General features: G+C 39.1%; 1 protein-coding gene across 3 annotated transcripts in view; it reads right to left on the reverse strand.

The window, feature by feature from the left end:
* Positions 1-24850, reverse strand: part of itga11a (integrin, alpha 11a) — a 68066-nt gene that overhangs the window by 23857 nt on the left and 19359 nt on the right. For all 3 annotated transcript variants that reach the window (XM_044190029.1, XM_044190012.1, XM_044190021.1), the window contains 9 exons: positions 17815-17929; positions 5557-5669; positions 4943-5034; positions 4547-4661; positions 4276-4403; positions 3846-3994; positions 3613-3757; positions 2909-3074; positions 1985-2055 (listed from right to left, as the gene is read on the reverse strand). In XM_044190029.1, coding sequence (XP_044045964.1) covers positions 1985-2055; positions 2909-3074; positions 3613-3757; positions 3846-3994; positions 4276-4403; positions 4547-4661; positions 4943-5034; positions 5557-5644 — 954 coding nt within the window. In that variant the 5' untranslated portion in view covers positions 5645-5669; positions 17815-17929. The remainder of the gene's footprint in view (positions 1-1984; positions 2056-2908; positions 3075-3612; positions 3758-3845; positions 3995-4275; positions 4404-4546; positions 4662-4942; positions 5035-5556; positions 5670-17814; positions 17930-24850) is intronic.

Consider the following 24850-nt stretch of genomic DNA (forward strand, 5'->3'; position numbering starts at 1 on the left):
AGGTACAGTATATAGAAATCAATGGTCCATCTTAAGGTGAATGAATGAATTAACTGAATTATATTTACACAACACATATCATACAAGTTCCTTATCTAGGGCCCATTTTGTTGTTTATTCTTTTATCGACCATATTGATGAACCTATTTCATAGCCACAACAAACCTTCCACTGAAGCTCACAGGGATCCCACCCCGTATTTCCTGTTAATCACGAAAGTTGGAACTTATCTATAAACAGGTTTTGCAACAAAGCAATACGTGAGATTGAAAGAAAAAGAAAGTTTAAAAACTACTGGTGGAACTGAATTCATGACAAATTAACAGCTACTTCATCCACAGTCACAAAAGCTACAGTAGAACATTTTCACACAATCACAAACCACAAAATGCAAAGAAAGCAATAAAATCTGCTTTAAAGTCCATTATCAAATCACAGCTAAATCTTGATCAGTGTGTATTTTTAACTTGTCATTCAACAAAGGAAACAAACAAGCAGGTGCAATTAGCTGCAGACACGAGGAGGGATAATGGAGGGATTTTCTATCTTCCATGGCTCACCATACTTTGTATCACTGACACTGTAATTATAGGGTTGCTCTACTTAATGAGCTCAGTTTTTTTTCTTGCCGTACACAATATGCCGACAACACATTTTCCAGTGTTTGTGCAAATGCAGGAAGGCTTGTGATTCCTTCCTGAAAGATGGAATTGTGTGCTCACCATGCACTACGTCACTCTCTGACAGCAGCGTTATACCAATGTGGTTATGTGTTTTGGTCAAAATGGTCTCCATGGCAAATGAATGAAACCCCAAAACAGTTCAACCTTATAAACCGGTGACCCAGTTCTACTGCAGTTGTATGCACAGACACATGCTTTGCTATGGTTAGGATGTCAACTTTTTATTGTACTGGAGGATGCCATAGTTGTGGTTCTACATAAACATACAAGAGTGTATAAAGGATATATACACTTAATACCAACTCAACAAACCAAAATGTATATCTTGCATTATGGTAAACACAGGATTAAATTTAGCAAACTAAGCTATATGATGCACAATTTTACAAACACGAGGCCTTGAGATTATTCTTCAGCATTGTTTAGTTACAGTTAACGAAATAAACAGCAGACATAGATACTGCTTTGTATGCAGATGCATGAAATGTCTGGATAGTATATGACATAAGCAGCCTTCAGAGTTGGCACATATCATATTCAGCAGAACCATCTGGGCTTCCAGGACTGTTTTTCTCCTTTAAAGCCCCGACATTCTTTCCAATGAGTTATCCTACTCTCAACACTCAGGTTGGTGTTGTCGAGCATCTCTGGAATCTGGCCTTGTGGGCAGAATTTCCAGCCATTACTGCCACCCAGCTGTAAATTCTGCTATATATTCATTTTTCATCATAAATGGGATATATTTATTTCTCCCTTGACAAATCACACTGTGAAGTGGAACTGGAAAATCAAAGCAGTTGCATCAGCAAATGTCTGGACAGAGCCAGAAAGAGAGGAGTGAAAATCAATGAAAAGGTATGAACAGCAGGTACAGTAGAGGAGATGTGTCTTATCTCCCTCTTCCAGCTGTGTCACCCTTAAAGCCAGTACACCTGCAACTATCTGCTCTCAGACACAATCAAAAACCTCTAGTTAAAGTAAAAGGAAAAACAACCCGTTCTGCAGCAGAACTGCCTCAATCTTGTCTCAGCTTCTCACTAATATGTTTCCCTGGGGAACAAGTGGTGTCTTATTACCCATCACTGCAAGTGGAAAAGGGCCTGTCTCTTCTGTCAGGGGCTCCTAAATCAGGAAGACCTAAACCTCTGGAGCCACACAGCAGGCACCTCAGGGGGGACTGGAATGTGATAAATGGCAGGTTGTGGGGAGGAGTTGTGATTCACCAGAAATTGAGACAATGTGTGTTGTTCTACATGTTGACAGATGATATGAGGCGACGTGGTAGCAGAGGTCAGACTCACCTCGACATTGTGTGCGGAAAATCCAGCCTGAGACATCTGGAGGCCAAACGCTGTCCCATTCTTACTGGTTCCTGTGTAAACAAGTCAGTCTTTTACAGTTTTGAACCACTGCAGCAGTTAAGGAATTTAAGATGCCAACCACAATCAAAAGCTAAGAAGAGCCAATGCATTGAAGTCTCAGTGTGGACATTTCATATATAAGATATAAGAAATCTTTTTCAGGTACTTATTTTAACAGGCTTAGTTAGAGCATTACTACTGCAATGAATGATTACTTTCATGATTGATTAATGTCTTACCGCTATTAATCCTTTAGTCTATAATCAGAAAATGATTTTTTTTCATTACCATCACAATTTCCCATAGCCCAAGGAGACATCTTAAAATTGCTTATTTCATCCAACCATCAGTCCAAAATCAAAATGATTCAATTTACAATGATAGAAAACCAAAAAAAGTAGCAAATCCTCACATTCGAGAAGATGGAACCAGCCAATGGCATTTAAAAAATAACTCAATAATCTAACATATTATTAGAATTGGTGTATAGTATTTTTCTGTCAAATTGACTAATCCATTAATTGGCTAGTGATCACCATGGATCTTTGATTTTATTTAAGGGTTATGTAAGTTACTTTATGTAGTTTCTATTGTTCCACAGAGAACCATCGCATCCTTTGGTTAAAGTTAAAATACTGTATGAAAATCACCAAACGTGGAGTTAGAATGCAAATGTAGCTGTACATTACTAAGTGGTCTATGCTGCTTAGTCCTGAGAACTTGTTCTGTAGCACTGAACACGCTTTTAGTTGTTTTCGTTGTAGAAAGATGCAATTCCAATTTTTTAATGCACTTATTACAAGTTGCTTTGGACAAAAGAGTCTGCCAAATGAATGTAGTGTCCAAATTAATTTTTTGCAAAACCTTCCAAACTGAAGATGCGTTCTCCAAGTGCATCCACAATATCCTTCAGCGCTGACTCATCTGTCACATTAAAGAAGTGTTTGTCATCTGGGTCGCTGGCAATATACTTGATTTCATTGAGGAAGGCCTCAGGGTTGATTCCTCTACGGTTGTAGTAGCCGAGGACCTGAGAAGATAAGATTAAATAATCTGTCAGCACATGCATTGAGCGCAAGTGCTTGAGTCTCAACCAGTGTAATTAATCTGTCACATTTTAATAGCCCAACATTAGCACTCAGAAGGTTTCAGAGGATTTAGGTTTTCTACACCAATGCCAGTGCTGTCACCAATTCTAGTTGGTTTTCAACCAAATGACTTCAGAGTTTTTGCTCAGATGCCCATGCCCAGCTAAACCACTGAATGGAGTCAAGTGTGCCATTAGCAGTGGCACAAAGCAAAGACCCATGTGGTTTGGAGGAGATCATTTACACCTTTAACTGCACTTCCACTGCTTATATTTGGAGCTCTTGGAGCTGGAGTGTTTTGGCTCCATTCTTAATTCAGCTTTAGAGACCTGCTTTAACTGAACTCCATGAGGTTACCTCATTAATGTTTGTGGTGTTTTAATGCTGCACTGGAAATGTATTAGGCATCAGAAAACAAAGTCAAAACTCATAAAGTGTAAGCCATCTAACCCAGGTGAAAAATGGATCTAGCAGACTTACAGCAATGGCATAACGGGTGATGCCGTCCTTCTCACTGTCCTCAATGGCTTGCTGGAGATCAGCACTGTCATGTGACTCTCCATCAGTTATCACTATCATCACCTTCTTGGCACCGCGCCGACCTCCTTGTTTGAAAGCTTGTGAGCTGTGTTTGACATATTCAGTAAAATAAATAGCAGAATGGAGGAATAGTGAAGTAGTGCTGCTCATTTGTACAAATGGAGATACTGTACCGTGCAACGTTGATGCCAAGAGCTGTGTTGGTTTCCTCTCCACCCCGTTGGTTGATACTGCGAGCTCTTTTCACCACTTCTTCAACAGATTTGTAGTCACTGAGTTTGAATTCATGGACCACCTTCTCACCATACTGAACGACTCCAACCTGTCCAAAGAAACACAATGGCAATGATCTATCACAATTAATAAGAGCTCTGTCTTATTGCAGTTACAGACTACCCAACTACAGAAATAATTAAATATTAAATTCTGCTGGCATAGTAGCCTACAGAAAACATATCACAGGAACAATAAACCTGAAACAGAAGTAAAGGAAAGAAGTAAAGAAAAGACTTTTGTATAAATTAAGTCCAGTATTTAAATGTATCCAACAAGGAACATTACCAATATATCTTATCTTCTTTTATTCCCTCCTTTCTTACACACCTGTATTTGACCTGGTCCAATATAGAACTTCTGAAGAATGTTGATGAGAAAAGCCTGCACTTCATACCAGGGGTAGATGGAGTTTGATCCATCCAGAACGATCACTATGTCCATATAGGTCTCACATCCTGAAAAACATTTAAAGATGAGACTTAATCATGAGAGCACACATGGAGAAAACAGATGTTCATAAATGAGGAAATAATCCCCTGCTGTGACTAAGAACTGTCCATGAATGTTTGTCAAACAGGAAAGATACTTTAAGGCTTACTCTGAAAGGCAGGCGCAATCGTTCTGGAGAACTTGAAGCTTGCATTGACTCTGGAGCATATGCCAGTGCTGTAGTAAGAGCTGCCACACTCATAGGACCATAATGGCCCACAGGCCTGAAACATTTAAAAAAAGCATTTATACAAGCAACATTATCGACCTCAGCATATTACAAAAAGTTAGGTTCATGCTCTCAGAGAACTTCCGAGAGCTGCAGTATGACAACCGTGTAATCAAAAGATAATCTTGTGGGATTGTCCTTTTTTCCATTTTGACCATTGCTATTTTATTAAATGTGTTCTTACTTACTCAAAAAGTTCTGCAGCAAGAGACCATTACTGTATGTTATATCTCAAGATATATCAATAAATCCAATGAGCTTTGAACTTGTTCTCACCACAAAGCTGTTGTCTTTAGGGTTAGATGTGAGCGTCATTCCCAGCCTCATCTTGTCCTTTCGCTCTGATACGTTGGTCAGAGATATCCTTCCTTGAGGGAAAATTAATCTCACTGAGAGGATCTTGGATGCACAGACTCATATATACATAAATACAAGCACAATCCTTCAGAGACCAAACAGAAGTTCCACCATCTGGGACTTTGGTTTGTTATTGCTGTCTGGATAGCCAAAGCAGCGTCTACATCCTCAGAGATAAATGTTCACTTGATAAAACTTCATGTGCCTCCCTAACCAGCAGAACACATGTGCAACCAGGATGGAGAAGCGTGCGGTGAGATGTGTGGTATAACACACGTGTGGAAATGTATATAAACCATTAAAAAAAATAGTAAAATGTGGAATGATTGGTATGGTACCCACACTTCTGTCTCACACATGTCACCATGATGTTTACTAAGACACATGCAGAAAAGCATGCAGACATATAAACACCTATACAATACATGCATACAGATTTATCCAGATGTACATTCATGATTGTCGCTGCTACTTTATGTAGAGTATCTTGCGATTCTCTGACAAAGATTTAGTGGTGTTTTGTGATACTATACCTAAGTTGAGCTTGGAGCAACCATTGGGATTGGTTCGTCTGCTCAGTGAACATTTATAAACATCCCCTGTCTGGTAAGGGCCATTCATTTCATACGGAGCACCCACTAATAACCTGCAAAAACCCAAAATTCAAAAGTTACAATCACTTAAAACACACAGTATATCAATATTAAAGTGTGCTTTACACAAGGTCTCAGTTGTTCTTTATTGTCTGTAAACAGTTTAGTGATGGTAGGGCAAGAATGACAACCGCTTTTGTTCTATTTAAGAGTAAGTCTTTGTCTGGTATCCAATTCTCTGAGGGAATATCAGTGTGACTGTTAACATCAGTGATCCACACAAAACACATGGGCTAACCTAGAAGATTTTAAACCTTTATTTATTTAGAGAGGTTAACTAAGCGTGTTTAATCATGTCCAGCAGCACTAGACTTCACATTCATAAACAGTTCCACACAGGCACCATTTTTACTGCCAGTGTCTCAGTGTATGTGCCAGTTTCTTACTATGTACATAATACTACTTAGTATGTCCCTGTGTGGCATCCAAAGTTATGGTTACGGTGTGGTTAAGGTTATGCATCTACTCGGTTAAGATTAGAGAAAACCTCATGGTCAAGGGTAAATTAACAAGACTAAGCATCTACAGACACGCTAGCAGCTCTGTTCGGCTGTACATAGGCATAGTTGTGCTTTGAGTTAAATGCTAACAAAAGCTAGCATTGTCAGCTCAATGCTAACAAGCTCGCAATGACAATGCTAACATGCTGATGCTTAGCAGGTTTAATGTTTACCATGTTCACCTTCAGTGTAGCATGTTAGCATGCTAACATTTGCAAATTAGTACTAAACACAAAGTACAGCTGAGGCTGATGGGAATTAGTTGTGCAGGTATTTGATCATCAAAATATTGAAAAAGTCTTTGCAAACCTGAATATGTGACAGGTGCATAGGAGGAAAGAACAATTTGAATACAAATGACAAAACTCCCGCATAGTGTCTCACTTATTGCTGGCAAATTTATTTTCGACATTTCCGTCTGTTCCGGTACACCTGATGAAGGTCAAAGATCAAACAGACTGAAACATTGTAAATCAATATTCCAGAAGTAAGCGAGAGGTGTGGGAGTTTTCAAAACTAAAGGTGCTTTCAGACAGCGAGCAGTTCCCAACACTTGCCAATTGTTTTCATTGTAAACACAGCAAGAGCCGCGCTGCCAAGTGACAACAAGAGGGAGGGCGGCCGCTGCTCTCGTGAAAGTACACAGCTCTTTGCAGCTGCGTTTGGAGTTTATGATGGTTCAACTTTTTCAACTTGCCGCCGCAGTTTGCCGTGTGACCATGGCAACCACAGAAACTACAGTTAGGGAAACGATACAGAAGGTGATTTTACTGGTGTCTGAGTTCAATGAATTACACATTTCTTCACTAGCAGAGAACACACAGATCAATGAAGAGAAACTGTACTAGAGCAACATCAGCTTCAAAGTCTGATTGTCCAGTCTGGGACAATAAACAACATTTATGATAGTAAAACTTGCTATATTAATTGTGACATATTGCTAACAATTTCCTCTATTTTAAGATCAACCTGCTCTGTTTAGATGCATGATGAGATTATATTAGGTGGATAACAGCAACCTGTGGTATACAGACTGTAGGATTGGAGGTTGCGCCCTGCTGCTACCAATTTAAAATACAGAATACAGAAGTTGCCGGGCGACAGCCAGCGATCACTCACTGTCTGAAAGCACCTTAAGTGTGTTAAATTTTTGACCCGATGGTGGCACTAGATGAAAAGTCAGAGTATCACCAAAGTTACTTCAATTTATCCTGAGATGACATGAATGCGTGTGCCAAATACCATGGCTATCCATCCAACACTTGTCAAGGACTACAAATGTCAGCCTCATGGTGGCGCTAGAGAGAAAGTCAGGCGATCCCCAAAGTGGGACTCTGGACACTAAGGATATCTGTACCTAATTTTATGTCATTATCCAATAATTGTTTTAATTACTGATTTAACTAAACCTCATGGTCGAGGGAAAGTCAGTAGGTTTCATCCTCTGGGCACCATGAATGTCAATCCAACCAATATTTGGGATATATAAGATATTTCAGTCTGGTGTCACACCAGTCACTGAAAATGCGTCAGTGACTGGTGTGACACCAGACTGAAATATAATAATAACTAGTGTGAGACAGAATGCGGACACAGGCTGGCACTGCTGAAAGCAAATGTTTGTTCACCCATTCACTACCCCAACCTCCACACCCTTACTCTTTACTGCTCTAGTGTAAATACATCTAATTCAGTCTGGATTGGCCCAGGCAGTAGCCAATGAATGTAAATCACTGATAATGTAGGATAGCTGCACTGTATATGAATGTTAATTGTAGGTTCTAGGTGTTTACTGCTGGAGTATCTAGATTTAGTGCCTTGCTGAAGGATACCTTTACAGTAGTTGTGGAAGGAGGGAGGTTTTAGTTCTCTAAACTCTGACATCCCACCAATCTCTTCTGCAATGATGCGCTCAGCAGGAACTCTGAGGGAAATAACTTTTTAATTTCATGAGGGTTGTCCAATGAACAAAATTAAATCTGAGGAATTTTGTCGTCATAGGCCACCATAGGATTTAGATTTCCTCAGAGAGCAGTGTTGAGTGGTGGACATTCTGTTCACATGACATAGTGTTTGTGAGGAGTCAGTCCTGCACTTGACTTCACAGTGGGTTTCCTGTGCGGGGTCAGTGTGGTCTCATAAATGTCACTAAAAGCTTTTAGATGACTTGATGTGATGGAGAATATAACGTCGTTGGCATGTTTACTTGCGGACTGATGGAGGGCATAAAGGCCTGACAGGGAGCTATAATTCAAATATGTGTCAGTGATAACAGCTCTTTGCGTTCTTAAAGGGAAACAAAAAGGGGGTTAAAGCTGTTTTATTCATTATTGACCATCTCCATGAAGTCCTTTAGGGTTTCATGCTATATCTCGTGATGTGTGTCTGTTTATCATGTGATCTTTAGATTAAATGGCTCACTATTTCTACATCTCAACACTGTACTGGAGTCACAAGGTTCAATGTCCAATTGCCGCAGGTTTTAACATTTCTTAACAGATAACATGACACAGCCAGACTGCCCTCAGCTCCTTCCCTCCATGCTGAATTTTTCATATTGTACTGCAGTACAACCCATATATGCAGTATTAAACCTGCATTGTCCTAAACCCTAAATAGACACAACAATATTAGCATTTAAAAAATATAGAGAACAACACTGCAAAAATGACACAGTAGATTATCTGCAGCTGCATTGTTTAATCTTTACTCTCATCCTTATGTTTTTTATAATCACAGAAAAAGCAGCCATAAACTCAGTAATTTAGTGTTACATTTAAATTGTTCTGTAAAAGGCAGAGAATGGGTGAATGAGAGGCAAATTGCAAAGCACTTTGGATAAAAGTGCTACATAAATGCAGCCATTTACCATTTAAAGTATACTGTCACTTCTCTCTGCCAGTTTCCAATCAAAATTAATGAGAATGCTGAATGATGAGGGACTAGCAGTGGGTGTGCGTTCAGTGACTGAAGAAATACTCTGTAAAGAACACAGTTCTGAAGGATCGTGGGACCTAAAAGTGTGTTTAGATGGTATTAGGAACTGAGTTCTGAGAAGAGTTGTGATCTGTGTTTATTGTATCATTCAACCATTTTTACCATATTTGAATTGGTAGTTAATGGTATTTTGGCACTTTGGAATTGATACTTTAATGTTTAACTAGGAATGTTAAATCCATAATCAATGTATGGCATCCCAACTTGAAACAATCTCACCAGTATGTTTGTTTTTGTTTTTTACATAATTGCTTTTTCATTTTTTATTTCACCTAAGCTTGCCTAATTCAAGCATTCACTGGCAAGTTGTTTCCTAAACTAATCACATTCCTGGAAAAGCTTCAATAACTACAGTAGGTCAACTAGGAATTTAAACAACTGTGCAGTCCAAGTAAAAATCACAGGGAAAGCAGCGGGCAAAGGAGCAACTCCCAGTTCAGTGGTGCCCCAAAGGAAAGACACTCGACACCACTTTATAGCAAAAGCAGACCACGGCCAACCTCCTGCATAGACTTCTAGGTCAAAGTCTAACAATTAAAGAAAGACAGAAGGGTTTCTAGGTCAGGCTCATGATCCCCGGAGTTTCAAAACCGCTCCGAACTCCCAAGAAAACTCTTTGGTAATATTTAGTAGCAAAGGCGTGTACTCGAAACCTCACTTAAAATTGCGTAAGGTTAGCATGACAACATAATGTGCATGATTTCAGTGGAAATCAAATGGGTCCTGGGGATTGTAATAATACTGTTGTAGCATTTTGCATTTGATATCATTTACGAATTTGTGCCATTCCTTCGTATACAAAGACTGTATTCATCACCGCACTGACAATCACCATTTAATTTCAACTGAGATAGGGGAAATTCTAAATAAAAGGGATAAAAAGAGACGTGCTGTATACAATATTCTTACCAAAGCTGAGAGTAATGAGGACTTGTTACAAAACACTTAACAACAAATAACAAATAGAACAAAGATCTTGGCATGGTAGATGCTAAAAATAAATGGAAGGAATGTTTACAACTCACATATAAAATTACCACTAATGAAAATTTGCATCTAATTCAGTTTAAATTAATGACAAGAATAGGGAAGCACCTACACTTCAAAAATGGAAAATATTAATGAAATATTACTTGAATATTGAAAGGACAATGTCGGAAGACAGTTGTTACGGACAGAACAACCGGAGACAACGGTGAAGAGACTGAGTGAGTTTATTAGTTCACAAACGTAAAATGAGTGGATGAGAGGGGTTAATGATACCGTCCCTTTTTTCGCTGATGTTAGAGGAGTACTGGAGATGAACTGAGGTACACGGGAACGGGAACTGGAGCAACACACACAGGAGACAGGAGACACACTGGGGCCGGAGCTGGAGATCTCAGGAGTCGGGATCGGGGTTCGGGATTCGGAGTGGCGGTAGTTCTGACGAAGCGTCGTGGGTGAGTCCGTGGAGTATGAGTGGCTGGAGTAGAAGCTCTGTCCTTCATACTAACGAGACCGGACACTGACTGAGGTGAGGAGTTGTAATTTATAGAGGGGTAGAGTGGCTGATGACGTTCAGGTGTGTGATGGGTGACAGGTGCTGGGAATCAATATGCAGGTGAGGGAGTGCAGAGTGAAGGGGAGTGGTTGGAGAGAACATGACAGACTGTGACAACAGTAACAAAGAGAAACAATTTAGATAGAAGATATGGAGCTCAATTTATGAAGCTCTGTAGATTGAGTGGAGCCACAAAATCACCCAGCATCTATGAAGATTAAGGTACACTGTGTCTTGTCTTTATCCTGTCCTGTTTGTTGCGTGTGTTTGTGTGTGTATGCGTGTGAGTGTTCTTTCTGTCTACAAGTTAGTCTCATGAGCACAGCCTAAAAAGGCATTTAGACTTTGTACTCAACAGAAACTTTAAAATGAAGCTCAAATGTCAAATGGATTCATCTCCTTGTGATATAAAAGCTAAAATCCTGCAATGTACTGTAAAACAGAACCATTCATTTGAATTAGGACACCGGATAAAGTTTTGTCATTGCCCATATCTCGTCCCTTTTATAACATTCTGTTTTAACCTCAGCAAGCTTCCAGATATCATCAATTTCATCTTGTAAATGTTCATACATAAAGTACACTACTATATGTAAAGTACATGAAACAGTAAAAACAGACAAGAAGTCCCTGATGTGTTCCAAAAAATCGAAATGTCAACATCATTACTGTGTGTTTTTAGTAGATCTATATTTATGTGCTTTTTTCTTTCTTCTCCTATCAATTGTTTGTATTTGTACTAAGCTGTTGCATACAATTCATCACCAGACTGACTATGACCTTACAGGGATTAATAAAGTTGTACTGATTGAAAATTAAATCTACAATTCCATAACAACTCCTCCTGAGGAAGACTGTGTGATACAATTAAGCTCCAGAACAGAAGTAGACCCTGCGGTGAGATTGTTTGTCTGTTTCCGAGCTCAAGAATTAACTTTCAGTCTTGAGTATATTTCTTGGTGCCATCTTGAATTTGTGAATTTCTTTTAGGGCAGCTGTACATGTGATGCATGGTATATTCAGGACCATATATACCTACACAGAAAACTTAGCACCAGTTATGATTTGACATTTCACAGCAGCAACTGAGGACAAGTGGAAATGTTGTTCAAACTGCACATCAAAGAGCGACTCATATGGAAGTAAGCTTCAATGTTATTGCTCCTGGAGCCAACTTTTAAAGTCTCACAGATTCTGGAAGTCATTTTCACCACAGTGGCTCCAACAGTGCTCATATTTTCATAGCTATTAATATCATGATTATTACTTCAGTTATTGCTATCCCTTGGCAAGAAGAGACACTGCAGCACAAGTTCAGGTCAGGACACAGCTACCTTGATGAAAAGGGACCATTGTTGCCTTTGACTTGGACGCCTGCCTTGGGACCTCCTGAATTTCACCAGAAGCTGTTCAAACAATCATGTTCCAGAGCTCATTAGGGTCGAATGCTAGCCTCGGTGCATCATCACTGCAGGAATGGTAATGACACTGAAAGAAATAACTTGACCCAAAATGAATGCGTGGACATTTTCTGCCATGGTTACCAGGGAATACAGGATTCTGGGGTTTGAGGAAGCGCCATCCCCAAGCCCAGGCTGTCATTAATGTGGTAATGTTTTTCATATTTGGAAGGAAGATATGTATATGCTGTGAAACCACATCCCTGCCCCAAACATGAGTGTGCTTCTCCAATGTCACGCTTGCTCATCACATTCCATTTGTCTGCATTAACAGGAAATGTGTTCTTTTGTTAATGCTGCCTCATAAATCGGAGGAATTGTAGTGGTCACATAATCATTTTCCAAAGACATAATTTAGCGTGTCTACTTCACTTGAGAGTATTACTACTAACTAGCTGCTTTTATTCATTGTCCCACAAAGCATGTTGGTCTTCTTCAGCTCAAACACTGAGGTGTCTTCACTTCATTTTAAGATATATTTTTAGCCACGCTAGTGGCGGTCAGACTGAAATATCTCAACAACTATTAGATGGATTGGATTGGATGAAATTTGTACAGACATTCATGCTCCTCACAGGATGAATCCTGCTGACTTTGGTGATCCCCTGTCGTTTCACCAGCAGGTCAAAGTTTTCACTTATCCAGAAATCTCAACATCTACAGGATGCCCTCATGGCTTAAGGATTCAGATACCAACCATGAACCGCCACGTTCCCAATTTGGGTCTGGCCAGAACCTTTGTTGCATTTCTCATTCCCTGTTCTCTGTCTTTAATATCCATATTAAAATGCCCAAAAATACTTTTAAACATTGGCACTGAGAGCATGTTAGCATGCTGATGTTAGCATTTAGCTCAAAGCTTGGCTGTAGAGTCTTGTTTTCATTGTAATTTTGTTTTCAGTGTTTCTCAACCCTATTACAAGTAACGGTGGAAAATACTTTAAGCTGATAACATAGACATTACAATCACATGACTGTGAGTGTTGCGTCTAAATTAAATAGGTTGAATTTTTTTTTCAACCTACCTCAGGAGGCGTAAAAACACTTTTCTTTGCAGCTTTGCAAACAAGCTAAAAAAAGGGAACACTATTTAAGGCCAGTGGTTAAAGACTTCACAGACTCCCTGTAGTTCTTTGTGGTGTGCAACTCATAACTGAGCTAAGGAGTAAAGGTCAGGTCTCCATTGAGGAGACCTGGTACAACTGTAGAAAAATAAACAGTGGAAATAGAAAGTGGGAGGCTTCTGTGGTGTATCGGTGAAGTATGCAGGTCCATGTATCCCATCAGGTTTAAAGACCCAAGCTCTTTGCCAATTGGAGGTGATGTGGCCTCTTCTCAGTTCCCCAAAGAGTATCTGCTCTGGCAGAGTGTTTAGAGCGCCATAAAGCTCAGTAGACACATGAGGAAATGACACATTCTTGACGTGTTGACCTTTCCTCAACTTGGTAGCTCCATCAGCATTCATGGACAGAAACTGTCAACAGACCTGGCAAGGATGTCTCAACTTCTTGATGTCTCTGAAGTCAAAAATGGTGAAAATAGTAATTTTTTCCTGCTCACTTGCAAAATGTTATCATTTATACCATTTACTTGGCTAAGGGGGAAAAAACTTAATGAAATAATTTCTCAGATAAGTCTTCTTTTACACATACTGTTTTAATATATTAGATACATGAAAGTTCTTGTAAAAAACTTGTCCAAGCACACTAGAATCAACAAACACTGCCCTAATATGGTGCTCAAGGAAAGCCTTTTAAATTTAGCTGCATGCCTGTCTTACTTCAGGTTCAGGTCATAAAAAGCTTTTTTACAAAGTCACTTTCCAGTTGTGATCCTGTTCCTATCCAAACACAGAGCTGAGGGTTTTAAAAAATCAGACAACTCTGGAAAAGTTAACAGCGCTGCAGTCTAGCACAGATGCTCACAGGCAACATCGGTAATTGTAATAATTTAAATTCTCTTGAAAGCTTAGTTGAGGGGAAACCACTTGAGGGGAAAGTGGAGGTTAGAAAGTTAAAAGGCATAAATGGCTAGGGACAGAGTAGACTGTCCATTGCAATTTATAGTATAAGTGTATCACTCAAATACAGTTTTATAATTGACTAATCTAAGTGTGAAGTCACATTTGTAAATAAAGTGAATATAAGCACTCTCACACGCTATCAGATAAACACACAAAATCAGCAGAAATGGCCCCCTGAAGTGCTGACACTTGGTGAACACATGTTCTGCTGCAGAGTGGCAGTGTGACTCTTCAAAGATGTATTTTCATTCGCTTGAAACAAAAAGAGCAGATTCTGTCTTAATCTGCAGAGAGCAATGCTCAGAGGAATAAACCATATCAGGCTTTGGCTACATAGACATTGGTAGTAGGATCAATTCATTGTTGGTTGTGGTCTGTTCATGGGATTTATTGACAATAAAAAACAAAAAGAAAATCACCGGCCATTTTTTAACCCTGACCTAAACCTGCACCTGATTCGAACTGTAACCCTGCAACCAAGTCTAAACTTTGAGGTAACAGACATTGTTATCTGTGAGTTCATTAGCCAGCAGAATATTGTGATTTTATTGACAAGTGCTATATTCTAAAGCTTCTTTATATGAATACAATACTCTCTCTCTCTCTCTCTACACACACACACACACACACACAAATATACAGACAGTCTTGCTTGAGTTTGTGCATGGAGCTGAGAGTTCACATACCCACACCTACGCACACTGCTGCACTGACTAAACAGTCTTTTTAAAATTAAACTCCACTGGATGACTAAGTTGTCTGCCGGGGAGACAGATGAGTTATAACCAAGGTTAAGTTAAGTGTGAGACTCAGCACGGTGGGTCAAAGTAGGTTCAGCTAGACAGTATACTGAATAGCCACAATACTCAAACAATGCTTTATAACATTGTTAACATATATCAAAATAGGAGACATTTACAGAAATGTTTTCTTTTCTTGCATCAATTAGAAGACCTTTCACAACATTAGTGCTCTTTCACACTATGACGATTTTATTGCTTATGAATAAAGGCACTATTATACAAGATGTATGAACACGTAAAAGATGCCAAAATCCCAATCCCAATAGCTCCATTTGGCTGGAGTTTGCACAGTCTGTGCTGCAGTATTCGTCCACTGCAAATGTTTTAACCTCGTTCTCAGACATTTACCTCAGTCCAGGCAGAGTCTCTGGTGACCTTTATTCCACACACATCAGCCTCATCAGACCTTTTCCGTTCTGGTAGACATAGTTGGCAGACAGTAGCTCAGAATGGTAAAGAGGTTGGCTTTTACAGTGTAATCGACAGTGTTGCTGACACGTGCGTCCTGTGGCAGAGGAAGATTTGTGAGCTTTGACTTCTGTGAGCTAGCAGCTCTTGCTAGTTTGTCACTTCACTCTCCAAATGTGTCATTGTCCCTTCCTGTACACTAAGAAAGAACAAACATGTTTACACTGCCTAGCCCCTAACCTAAACCTTAAAGGATAATTCTATATTTTTTGTTATTGTCAAAAAATCCCATGAAACAATGTATTTTTCTGTATCTCAATACTTTGTGACTTACTGAAGATATAAATCTTTAAAAACAGGTCACGAATATATACTTTTTTTAAAGGCTTCATTTATTTACTAAAACAGCTGGGCACTGTAGTTTTTTCAGTCTCAAGTAAACTGTGCATTTGTTGGGGACTATTTTTAGCTGTGGATTAATACACATGTGTTAGTTATTACAACAGCATTGTGTTTCTTGAACTCGACTCACTCATTAACTACTGTGCCTATGTTCATTATGATGAAGGAACATGTCACTCAGTGCAACAGTGTGGCTCATTGATGTGTTTTTAATAGTTTTGTACAACTGTGTGGATCTTTGGCTCAGAGGAATAAACCATATCAGGCTTTGGCTACACAGACATTGGTAGTAGGATCAATTCATTGTTGGTTGTGGTCTGTTCATGGGATTTATTGACAATAAAAAACAAAAAGAAAATCACCGGCCATTTTTTAACCCTGACCTAAACCTGCACCTGATTCGAACTGTAACCCTGCAACCAAGTCTAAACTTTGAGGTAACAGACATTGTTATCTGTGAGTTCATCAGCCAGCAGAATATTGTGATTTGACAAGTGCTATATTCTAAAGCTTCTTTATATGAATACAATACTCTCTCTCTTTTCACACACACACACACACACACACACACACACACACACACACACACACACAACATTATGACTTATATCCCAGGCTGCCCAAGGGTGATAGAGGATGAGTAACTTGCCAAGACGAACAGTAAAAACAATCAGCATGGGACAGTAAGCCCAGTATGGTATTTAGTGCAAATACAGTACACTAGTCTTATTATGTTAGCAGAGCAACACTTAGTGTAAAAATTCAAATTATACCATTGGGCTTTTCTTTGAAGGACATAATGACCGATAAGCAATAACAATATATAAATAAAAATCCTACCACAATGTTGCTGAAACAATAATTAGATTAGATACAACCAACAACGCTAATCCAAAAATGACTCGTGAGTTTTTTCTGAACTATTAAGGTCCAGGGTTTGAGATAGTTTGATAATCACTAGCTGAACACACGTTTTACCCACTAGAGTCTGCATCAAGTTGAAGTTAGTTTAAAGCTAGATATTAAACAGGTACTATACTGGCAATATATATGGCATTCATGTTACAAAGCACCAGCAATGTTCATTTGTATGTGTTTGATTGGCCAATGCAATGCTGTGTAGGCACCCCTGCTGCGTCTGTGGTCCTATTCAAATGAACAAAGGGGCTGCATTTTTATTTAACTTTCATGCTTAGGTCGATTGTTGGAAGGAGACAAGATGCGATCAATGGTGAGGTGTCAATGTCACATGCATTGTACAGGTAACCATCCACCCTGTCAAACTAAGTAACATAGAGGAGGCAGTCAATATTCACACAACTGCAAGAGGTCGCTTGTCAAGAAACAAAGGTTGTTTTAAGCATTTAAACAAACGACCAACGCAATCATTTTTCTGGTGAAGCCAGTCTGGAAGCCATGGAAGTCAGAGAGAAAATATAGACATATAATTAAAATACATATAAACAGAACTAATGATTTATACACACACACAGAAGCACAACTGGGACTCGGCATGGTGCTAGCACATCGCTTGCAACCAGACATTTTAGGGATGCCAGAAACTAATTTTGGCCACCACACGGTGCCAGTTGGCCTAATAACAGTGTGCATCAGGATTCAGTTTGTGCTATGAGGTAATATGATGAATGTGAGGTATCCAGCTCAGAATTACAGTTTGTTTTGCAAGCACAAATTAATGGGAGGAAACTTTGCACAGCACAGGAGAGGTACAGTAGATCACTGTCTTTCTGGGGAAAAAATGTCTTGCTGCCAGTCAGACAGTATATCAGCACTACAGCTTGAGATTGTTGACCATGAGTGAGTTTCAAAATTATTCAACAAAGGCTTGATTTTAAAGAACACAACGTTGTAATGTCAAGCTACATGACAACAAAGGCATTGATCAGCAGAATTTAGCACTGCAGCACTTTACAGGTCCAAAACATCAACAAGCTATAATAGTTTGCATAGCAGCGGTGTGTAAATCATATAAGTCCCTTACCACTTTTCCCCTCCAGCAGCCACGTGTTGCTGAACAGTGTATCCAAACTGAGCTTGTTTAGGGCCTTTGATGATCCTGTGTTTCTTTGTGTCGATATTGAAGCAGTCAAGGAATCCTTGAAAAAGAAAAGACAATTTTCATTAGCACTGGCTAAAGAAGAGCTTCATATTCCTGCTGACCTGAAGTTCAGTACCTATAGCATTAATATAAGCTATACAGAACATCTAGTTTTCAGTGCCACTTGGTAGTATCTCAGCATCTCGATGTCTGTACTGAAAGAAACATTTACATTAACATGACCTCAGCATCTGGCCTAAGGGCAACAAACAGCAGCAAACTATATCCTTACTCATCCTTTAAAAAATCCCTACCCTGTCTCGAGTCTGTTTGCCCACGGTGCACCAGTCTAAACACAGACTTCCCTCATAAGGAAACAAATATTTATTGTATAAGCGGTGCAGAGCAGCTGAGCACATTTGACTGACATTCTTCCATCAGGCATTTGCAGACCCAGAGGAGTTTTGGTTAAGCAGCATAGACCACACCATTGTTTTACTTCCATTAGAACTCTTTGACAGGCACCAATCTAACATATCTCATAACAACAAATAATAGGCTTAAGTCTGAAGATGTAAAATCTCTGATTTACATTTCAGTGTTTTGAGAGCTGAAAAGGCTCAAGAAATGTCCTTCCATATGAAGAAATTACAAAAACAATCTGCACTATAAGTACCTAATATCTTGCAACTGCAATTTTAAGATTGGTAAAGATGCTCAGCAAGGAGTTTTGTTTTGATATTGCAATTACTATATGGATAAAGGTAACCTGACAAGTAGTAAGAATAAAAGCTACAATGGGACCTGATCAAAGCAAATCTGTTTTCCCAATTGTGTACTTAAATTTCTCTCACAGCTTACCAGGTGGTAGAAAACAGCAGTGAATGTCTGTTTTCAATTAAAATACTAGTCAGAGAAGGCATTTTTCAGATTTTGCATGTCACCAAGTTACCCATTATGGCTAATTAATGGTGACAGCATCATTTGGCTTTTAAATTTCCATCAAAAGAGAAGGACTCTGTGAGGACGTGGAGGTGATGAGATTTTCCTTTTGGCAGAGCAGAAGAGGAAAAAATGGTCTCAGCTCTGACTTCCTCTCGATCCATCTCTCTCCATTCATCTGTCTTCTACTTAATCTCCTGCTGATCCCTGTTTCACCAGTTGCCAGATCTATTATAAGTGTGTCTGTTGATCGGTGTTGCTCCATTGATGTTTTAGCTACTGTAAGGTCAAGGATCACACTGACCTTTACACTTGAGCTCACTGATACTCTAAATCCTAAAATATACCAACTTAGATTGTAAACTATTACATTTCAGAGCCAAAAGAATGCATGAAGAAAAGAAAGTAGGAGGGAAAGTTCAGCAGAATTTATGCTTAATGAGACGCAGAGGTTTGTTTTGTGGGAGTTGAAGATTATTGCTTAAAAGTAAAGTGTTTTCTCACAGTTTGAGCTGCACAGCTGAGCTGAGAGCACAAAGGCATCTGCTTTTAACCACTACAAACTCCCCCACTTCTTACATCTCTGTGGCTCTTGTCCACACACTGTTGGGCTTATTAAGTCCCTCGCCCTCATGCTTAATGACCCCACTCACAGCTCACTCCCCATCTGTGAGGCGCTGGGGTCACGTCAAGTTAAGTCTGATTTTTTTCCCTGCAAGGGGAAATTGAGTTAATTGTAAACAACAAGGTAAAGGTAAAATGCTCAACAAAGTTGGAAAACATGTACAATTCAAATTAACCCACAACAAATGACAGCTGAGGTCAAACTGATAATGTGAATCAGAAGTGAAACTTTTTCATTGGATTCCATTGGTAGGCATTAAACTGACTCTACATACCTAATAAACAAAATTAAGTGACTGTGTAGGTTAGAATACTACATAAAATATATATTAATAAAGAGAATCGTGTGATTTAAATGTGCGCGTTTACTTATTTTGAGTCTCTTAATATGATTGCTGTTGACCTGATATTGTTGCTATGTTATCCAATAACCCTATTAATTGTGAGTATAGCATCTGTTTTCACTTTTATTCCAATGATACTCATCTGCGCTGCCAAGATAAATCAAAAAGCCCAAGTTGCCCACATTACATAACTGTCTAGTTGATGTCAAGAACTGTATGTCTCAAAACTTCCCAAAAGTAACAATGTGTACCAGTCTGCCATTACGAAAACTACAGCTGAGTCTTTTAAACACACCTCACAGGAGCTGCTTGCTTTTCTTGGCTATCCAAGAAAATCACTAACTATCAAAGTTTGCCACTGTCAGCTAGATGGAGACAAAACCTAGGCTTTCTAAAAAAAACGCTTTGATGAATGAAAAATGAACAAAATACAATTGTTTTCAATATTTTCTTGAGGTTACAGACTGTGTGAAGTCTGAGTCTACTTTTGATTCAATGTTTTTTAGTTTGTTGTCAATTCAGTGTCAATGTGTTGGTTTGGAGCTGTGTCAAATACAATGTTGTGTAGTGATTTGTGGTTTGATTCCATTGCCAGGCCCGAGCAATATTTTGCTTTGGAGATGCCAGTATACTTCATCAAAACTGCTCGTCAGATGGTCCAATAGCTTCTGAACCCCCCTCCTCCCAACCCTTTGGCTGAATCTGTCAATTTCTGTAACTTCCCAAAGCCAGCAATCCAACAAATATTAATCACTTTTGACAGTGATTGCAGTGATTGGCCAGCTGTGCAGAGGTGAGATGGTAAGCAGGGTTTGAACTCTCTCTCAAGCTCTCTTTTTTCATTCATTACACAACTATTTCTGTCACTTTTCATGTGTACAACTGAGTAAAAGACAATGAATGCCTTCCAGGAGCAACTGTCTGAAAATGTAATCCAATTTGACACTATGAAGAGTGAAAGGACTCTTCACTCTCTTTGGGTAAGTAATATGGGTGTATTACTTTATGGTGTTACATTAGTGGTTAAATCATGTTTTACTGCATCAGTAGGTCAAATGAAATGAAAATAACTCCCATCAGTATATCTATGTTGCAAAAATATGACGTTACCGTTTAGTCAAGTTTAAAAGTGTCCAAGTTCTAAAATACAGTACTACAGAAATACATGGTACAGCTGCAACTCACCTCAGCTTTTTGTTTGTTACACAGCAGACAATATTTATTTTGTTGGGTATGCAGTTGTTTTCACTTGCAGAGGAGAGGTTTGATATTGGGCAGCTGTATTCCTTGAAGAAACATGGTCCCTCAACAGAAATGTGAAGTTGTCTGCATTCCTTAGATACTGAATATTTAGGAGTGTTAATAGGTTGTCTAAACAAATAGAAAACCAAATATCTACTCCCACTGTTCCTCAACAAGTATCTGTAAACCTAGGACTAGAATTAAGGGTTTGGGAACTGCAGGCAGTGTCAAAACCATCACTATCACAATTTTACCACAGGACATTATATAAGTGGAGTGACAGCCACAGAGTGAATAAGTCATTCATTTTTCAAGTCAAGTGACCGGGAGTATATCACATCTTGACTGGGACAACCATAGACCATTTGTTCTGTTTCATGAAAACCTCCATTAAAATAAATGGCCATCTCTGCCATGCAGACTCTTCATGTAAATATTGACACATTCTCCACATTGCTCATTTCCTGTCGTATGAATGGTTCATATATTCAGCTGGTGTTTGATCCTGACCCCAAACATCCTCCCAAAGTTTCTGTTTATCTAGAAACATAAAAGGGGTGACTGAAAATAGATTGTTGGGAACAAACAGGTGTATGAAAACTAAATAAAAATCAGTAGGTAACTCTTGACAGTGTGGCGCAACATAAATCATTTTACAAATGAAAGGCAGTGGGCTGTATCATTTTGAAGTCTCTCCATCATTGTTCAGCTGCAGCACATAAATGTTAACAGTTCTGGTAGCTGATTTAATACTAGGATGACTTTTAAGCAGTGAAAATACATTTCCCAAGACGCAATCACAGATAGGCTGAAGTCTGATCAAGAAATGAGCGAAAGCTAAGACAGGGACAGGGAAAAGTGTCAGGGTGAAAGCATTAGAATGGAGGTGATCCAGTTTCCATTTCAAGCTACTAATATGGCAGGGCAATTTAATATTCCCAGTAATATCAGCAGCTTCTAACACAAGGTTGAGTCTTGCTGGGTTTCCTGTGTACCGGCTTCCATGCCCAGATAAATAAACCTCACGCCGGTGGCTGCCGGTGTGACCCACATCAGTCTGCTGCTGCCTTTGGCCCAACACCAAGCTGCAGGAGCTCCACCACAGACCCACTGACACAGAGCAACCGTGTGGGTGCGTTGGGCAAACTGTTGGCTTGGAGACATCCTCATATCAGGCAGGCATGATGCAGTTCTTTTCTAAGTTGATACAGCGTAATATGGTTTAGGAGTTAGAATTAGGACATACAGTACATCTTGATGTTTCCTCTTCTTTACTGCTTTTTAGTCTCTGTTACAATCAACTCTGGTACGTGTATGTGAGTGTATAGACACTGCGTAATGACTGCATCAGACTAGTGTTATGGGGCCAGTGGCATTTTAACAAATATGAGAATGAGTCTCCACATAAAATAAATCTCAAAAGCAACAGAATGTACTGTTTTTCCATTGATCCATTTTGGGTTTCCATTACAATGTTTTTTTCTGGAAAGATACTTTACAGTTGACAATATACTTTCAAACATTTTGGCACCTTATATCATTATTACCCCACGCCAACGTAAATACTCTGGGAGGCACGGGGTATCTAAAACCAGATGTTCCCAACACACAACAGCCAACTCGGCACTGCTTAACAAGCTGTTAACCCTCTGAGCCAACAGAGGGCCCTCCAGGGATTCAAACCAAGTCTCTAGGGCAGCGCAATACAGGATCTGTACCACCAGCTATCACACACAACTACTGTCAAGATATTTGCATAGAGTTAGTAAGCAGTAAGTTTGTTATTACAGAAATAACATGATGTGGACTTATTCATAAGTAGAGCATTAACTGCTTTTGGCCAGTGTAACATTAACTAACTGTAAAACTCAATAGCCTATAAATATAAATGTTGTAAAACAAAACTACTCTAGATTAATGAGCAGGTATTTTCAAAATGATCTGACAGTAATTCAAACAATAAATCGCTTTACAAATTTTGATGAGACCTTCTAATACTAACTACCCCCGGGATACCTGTTGTTACCAACATATTTAGTCTCAGTAAATGCCAACAGACAGGACTCATTTTTGAAATAGGATCCGGACACAGAAAGATCTAAAAGGCAGTCCACACAGCATGAAGGAATAAAGGAATCCCTGATTAGGATCCTCACCAAACTATAATCATCTGATTCTTGGACCAACTGTAATCAATCAAGATATCTTACAAAGAAAACAACAGAGATGTGTGAAACATAACCGCCACCCAAATTTGATGGCAGACGTACAGTAAATACCTGGGATTGCTTAAACTTGGAAAAAATGGTTCTTGTAAATTAAATAATTACATGTAACTGATTTTATACAATGGCCATGGATTATATTATCATTCTATATAAATGCAAATATATGCAACAGGACACTTCACACAAAGCTTGGGTTAACTGTTTAACACACTAAGTCAGGTCAATGTGTAATGTGAAGGGGGTCACTGAAACCAATCAAAAATTATCATCCAACTCTGACTGATTTATGAGCTGTTTAGTCTTTTTTAAACATTGGTTTTGCAAATTTACAGTTTGTTTCAGTCTCACTGCTCTCATCAACCACATTCTTAAAGCAGTAAAGAGACTGTCCTCCAAAGACAAACAACAGCAGCTGTTGTTTCAGCAACCCCAAATCGACAGAGATTTACCAAAACAGACCTACAAGGAGAGTGAATATTGGACTTACATTCATTACATACATCAGGGGGCAGAATAATTACTTCAAATTGAATACTAATGCTGCTCCAGGTTGGCCATAGCAACTGTATAAGGTGATATTATGTAAGGAATGTGTGTCTGTCAGTTTGTTCTGGAGTTCTTCTGGCCTCTAGTGGCCAGAAACTGTAAATGCAGCTTTAACTACCCAAAATTTCTTACAAGTGGATGATGATGCAAACACAGCCTCCCAAATTTCCTTTGGGAAGTGGCCATGATATAATTGCTACTATGCACTTTGAGGTTTATCCATTCAGAAAATAATGGACTTGGCCTCTACTTCATTATTATTGGGACATGGAGTTTTACTGTTTACTTAATCCAGTCAGAATATGGCACACCGTAAATTTTACCTTAATGGAACATATATTTCATGTTTTGGAGGGCCTGCAGTAGTAGCTAATTCTTTGTATGTCAGTAATTGATTAGCATTTGTCATTGTCATTTTCAGTGCACTCTTCACATTCTACATTACAAGTGGGAACACTTCACGACAGCTTAATCATCCCTGCATGGAGTGGCCACATTGAACGTCTAAATTCACATAAGAAATAAATTAGAGTTGACATATCCTGCTGGACAGTGCTTATGAGGACAAATCTGGTGCATGAATGCAAGAAGGACACTGTTCTATTAGGGAAAGAAATAAAAATGTAGGTTTGATTTAGAAGTGTCTTGATGTAAAATATTAGTTTCTTGATCCAAATGGAACCTGCTGTTTCCATCTCATATAGATGTGTCACCTACGTCTACATGAGACGGCCTTACTCAAAGTTATCTGGATAGGATCGTTGGTCCAAAAGTCCCACGATTCTGCAAACAGTAGACTAAAATGCAGCCTCCTTCTTATGTGCCTGCCAAAACATCCACACCACAGCCAGCATCAAGTCTTTCTCCGCAGACAAGGTCAGTGTCTCCCTCACTGTGGCATCAGTCCAAAACTTGTTTCCAACAAATTCCAAAATCAGACCAAATATTTACAGAAGAGATTTCCTCTCCACCACGCCTTAGTTTTGTATTATTTACCAAACATATAAGTCGAAGATTAATGATTTCTTCTTGTGAAAAACTCCACCAAATTGA

Source organism: Siniperca chuatsi, linkage group LG1 (genome assembly GCF_020085105.1).
Source record: "Siniperca chuatsi isolate FFG_IHB_CAS linkage group LG1, ASM2008510v1, whole genome shotgun sequence".
NCBI lineage: Eukaryota > Metazoa > Chordata > Actinopteri > Centrarchiformes > Sinipercidae > Siniperca > Siniperca chuatsi.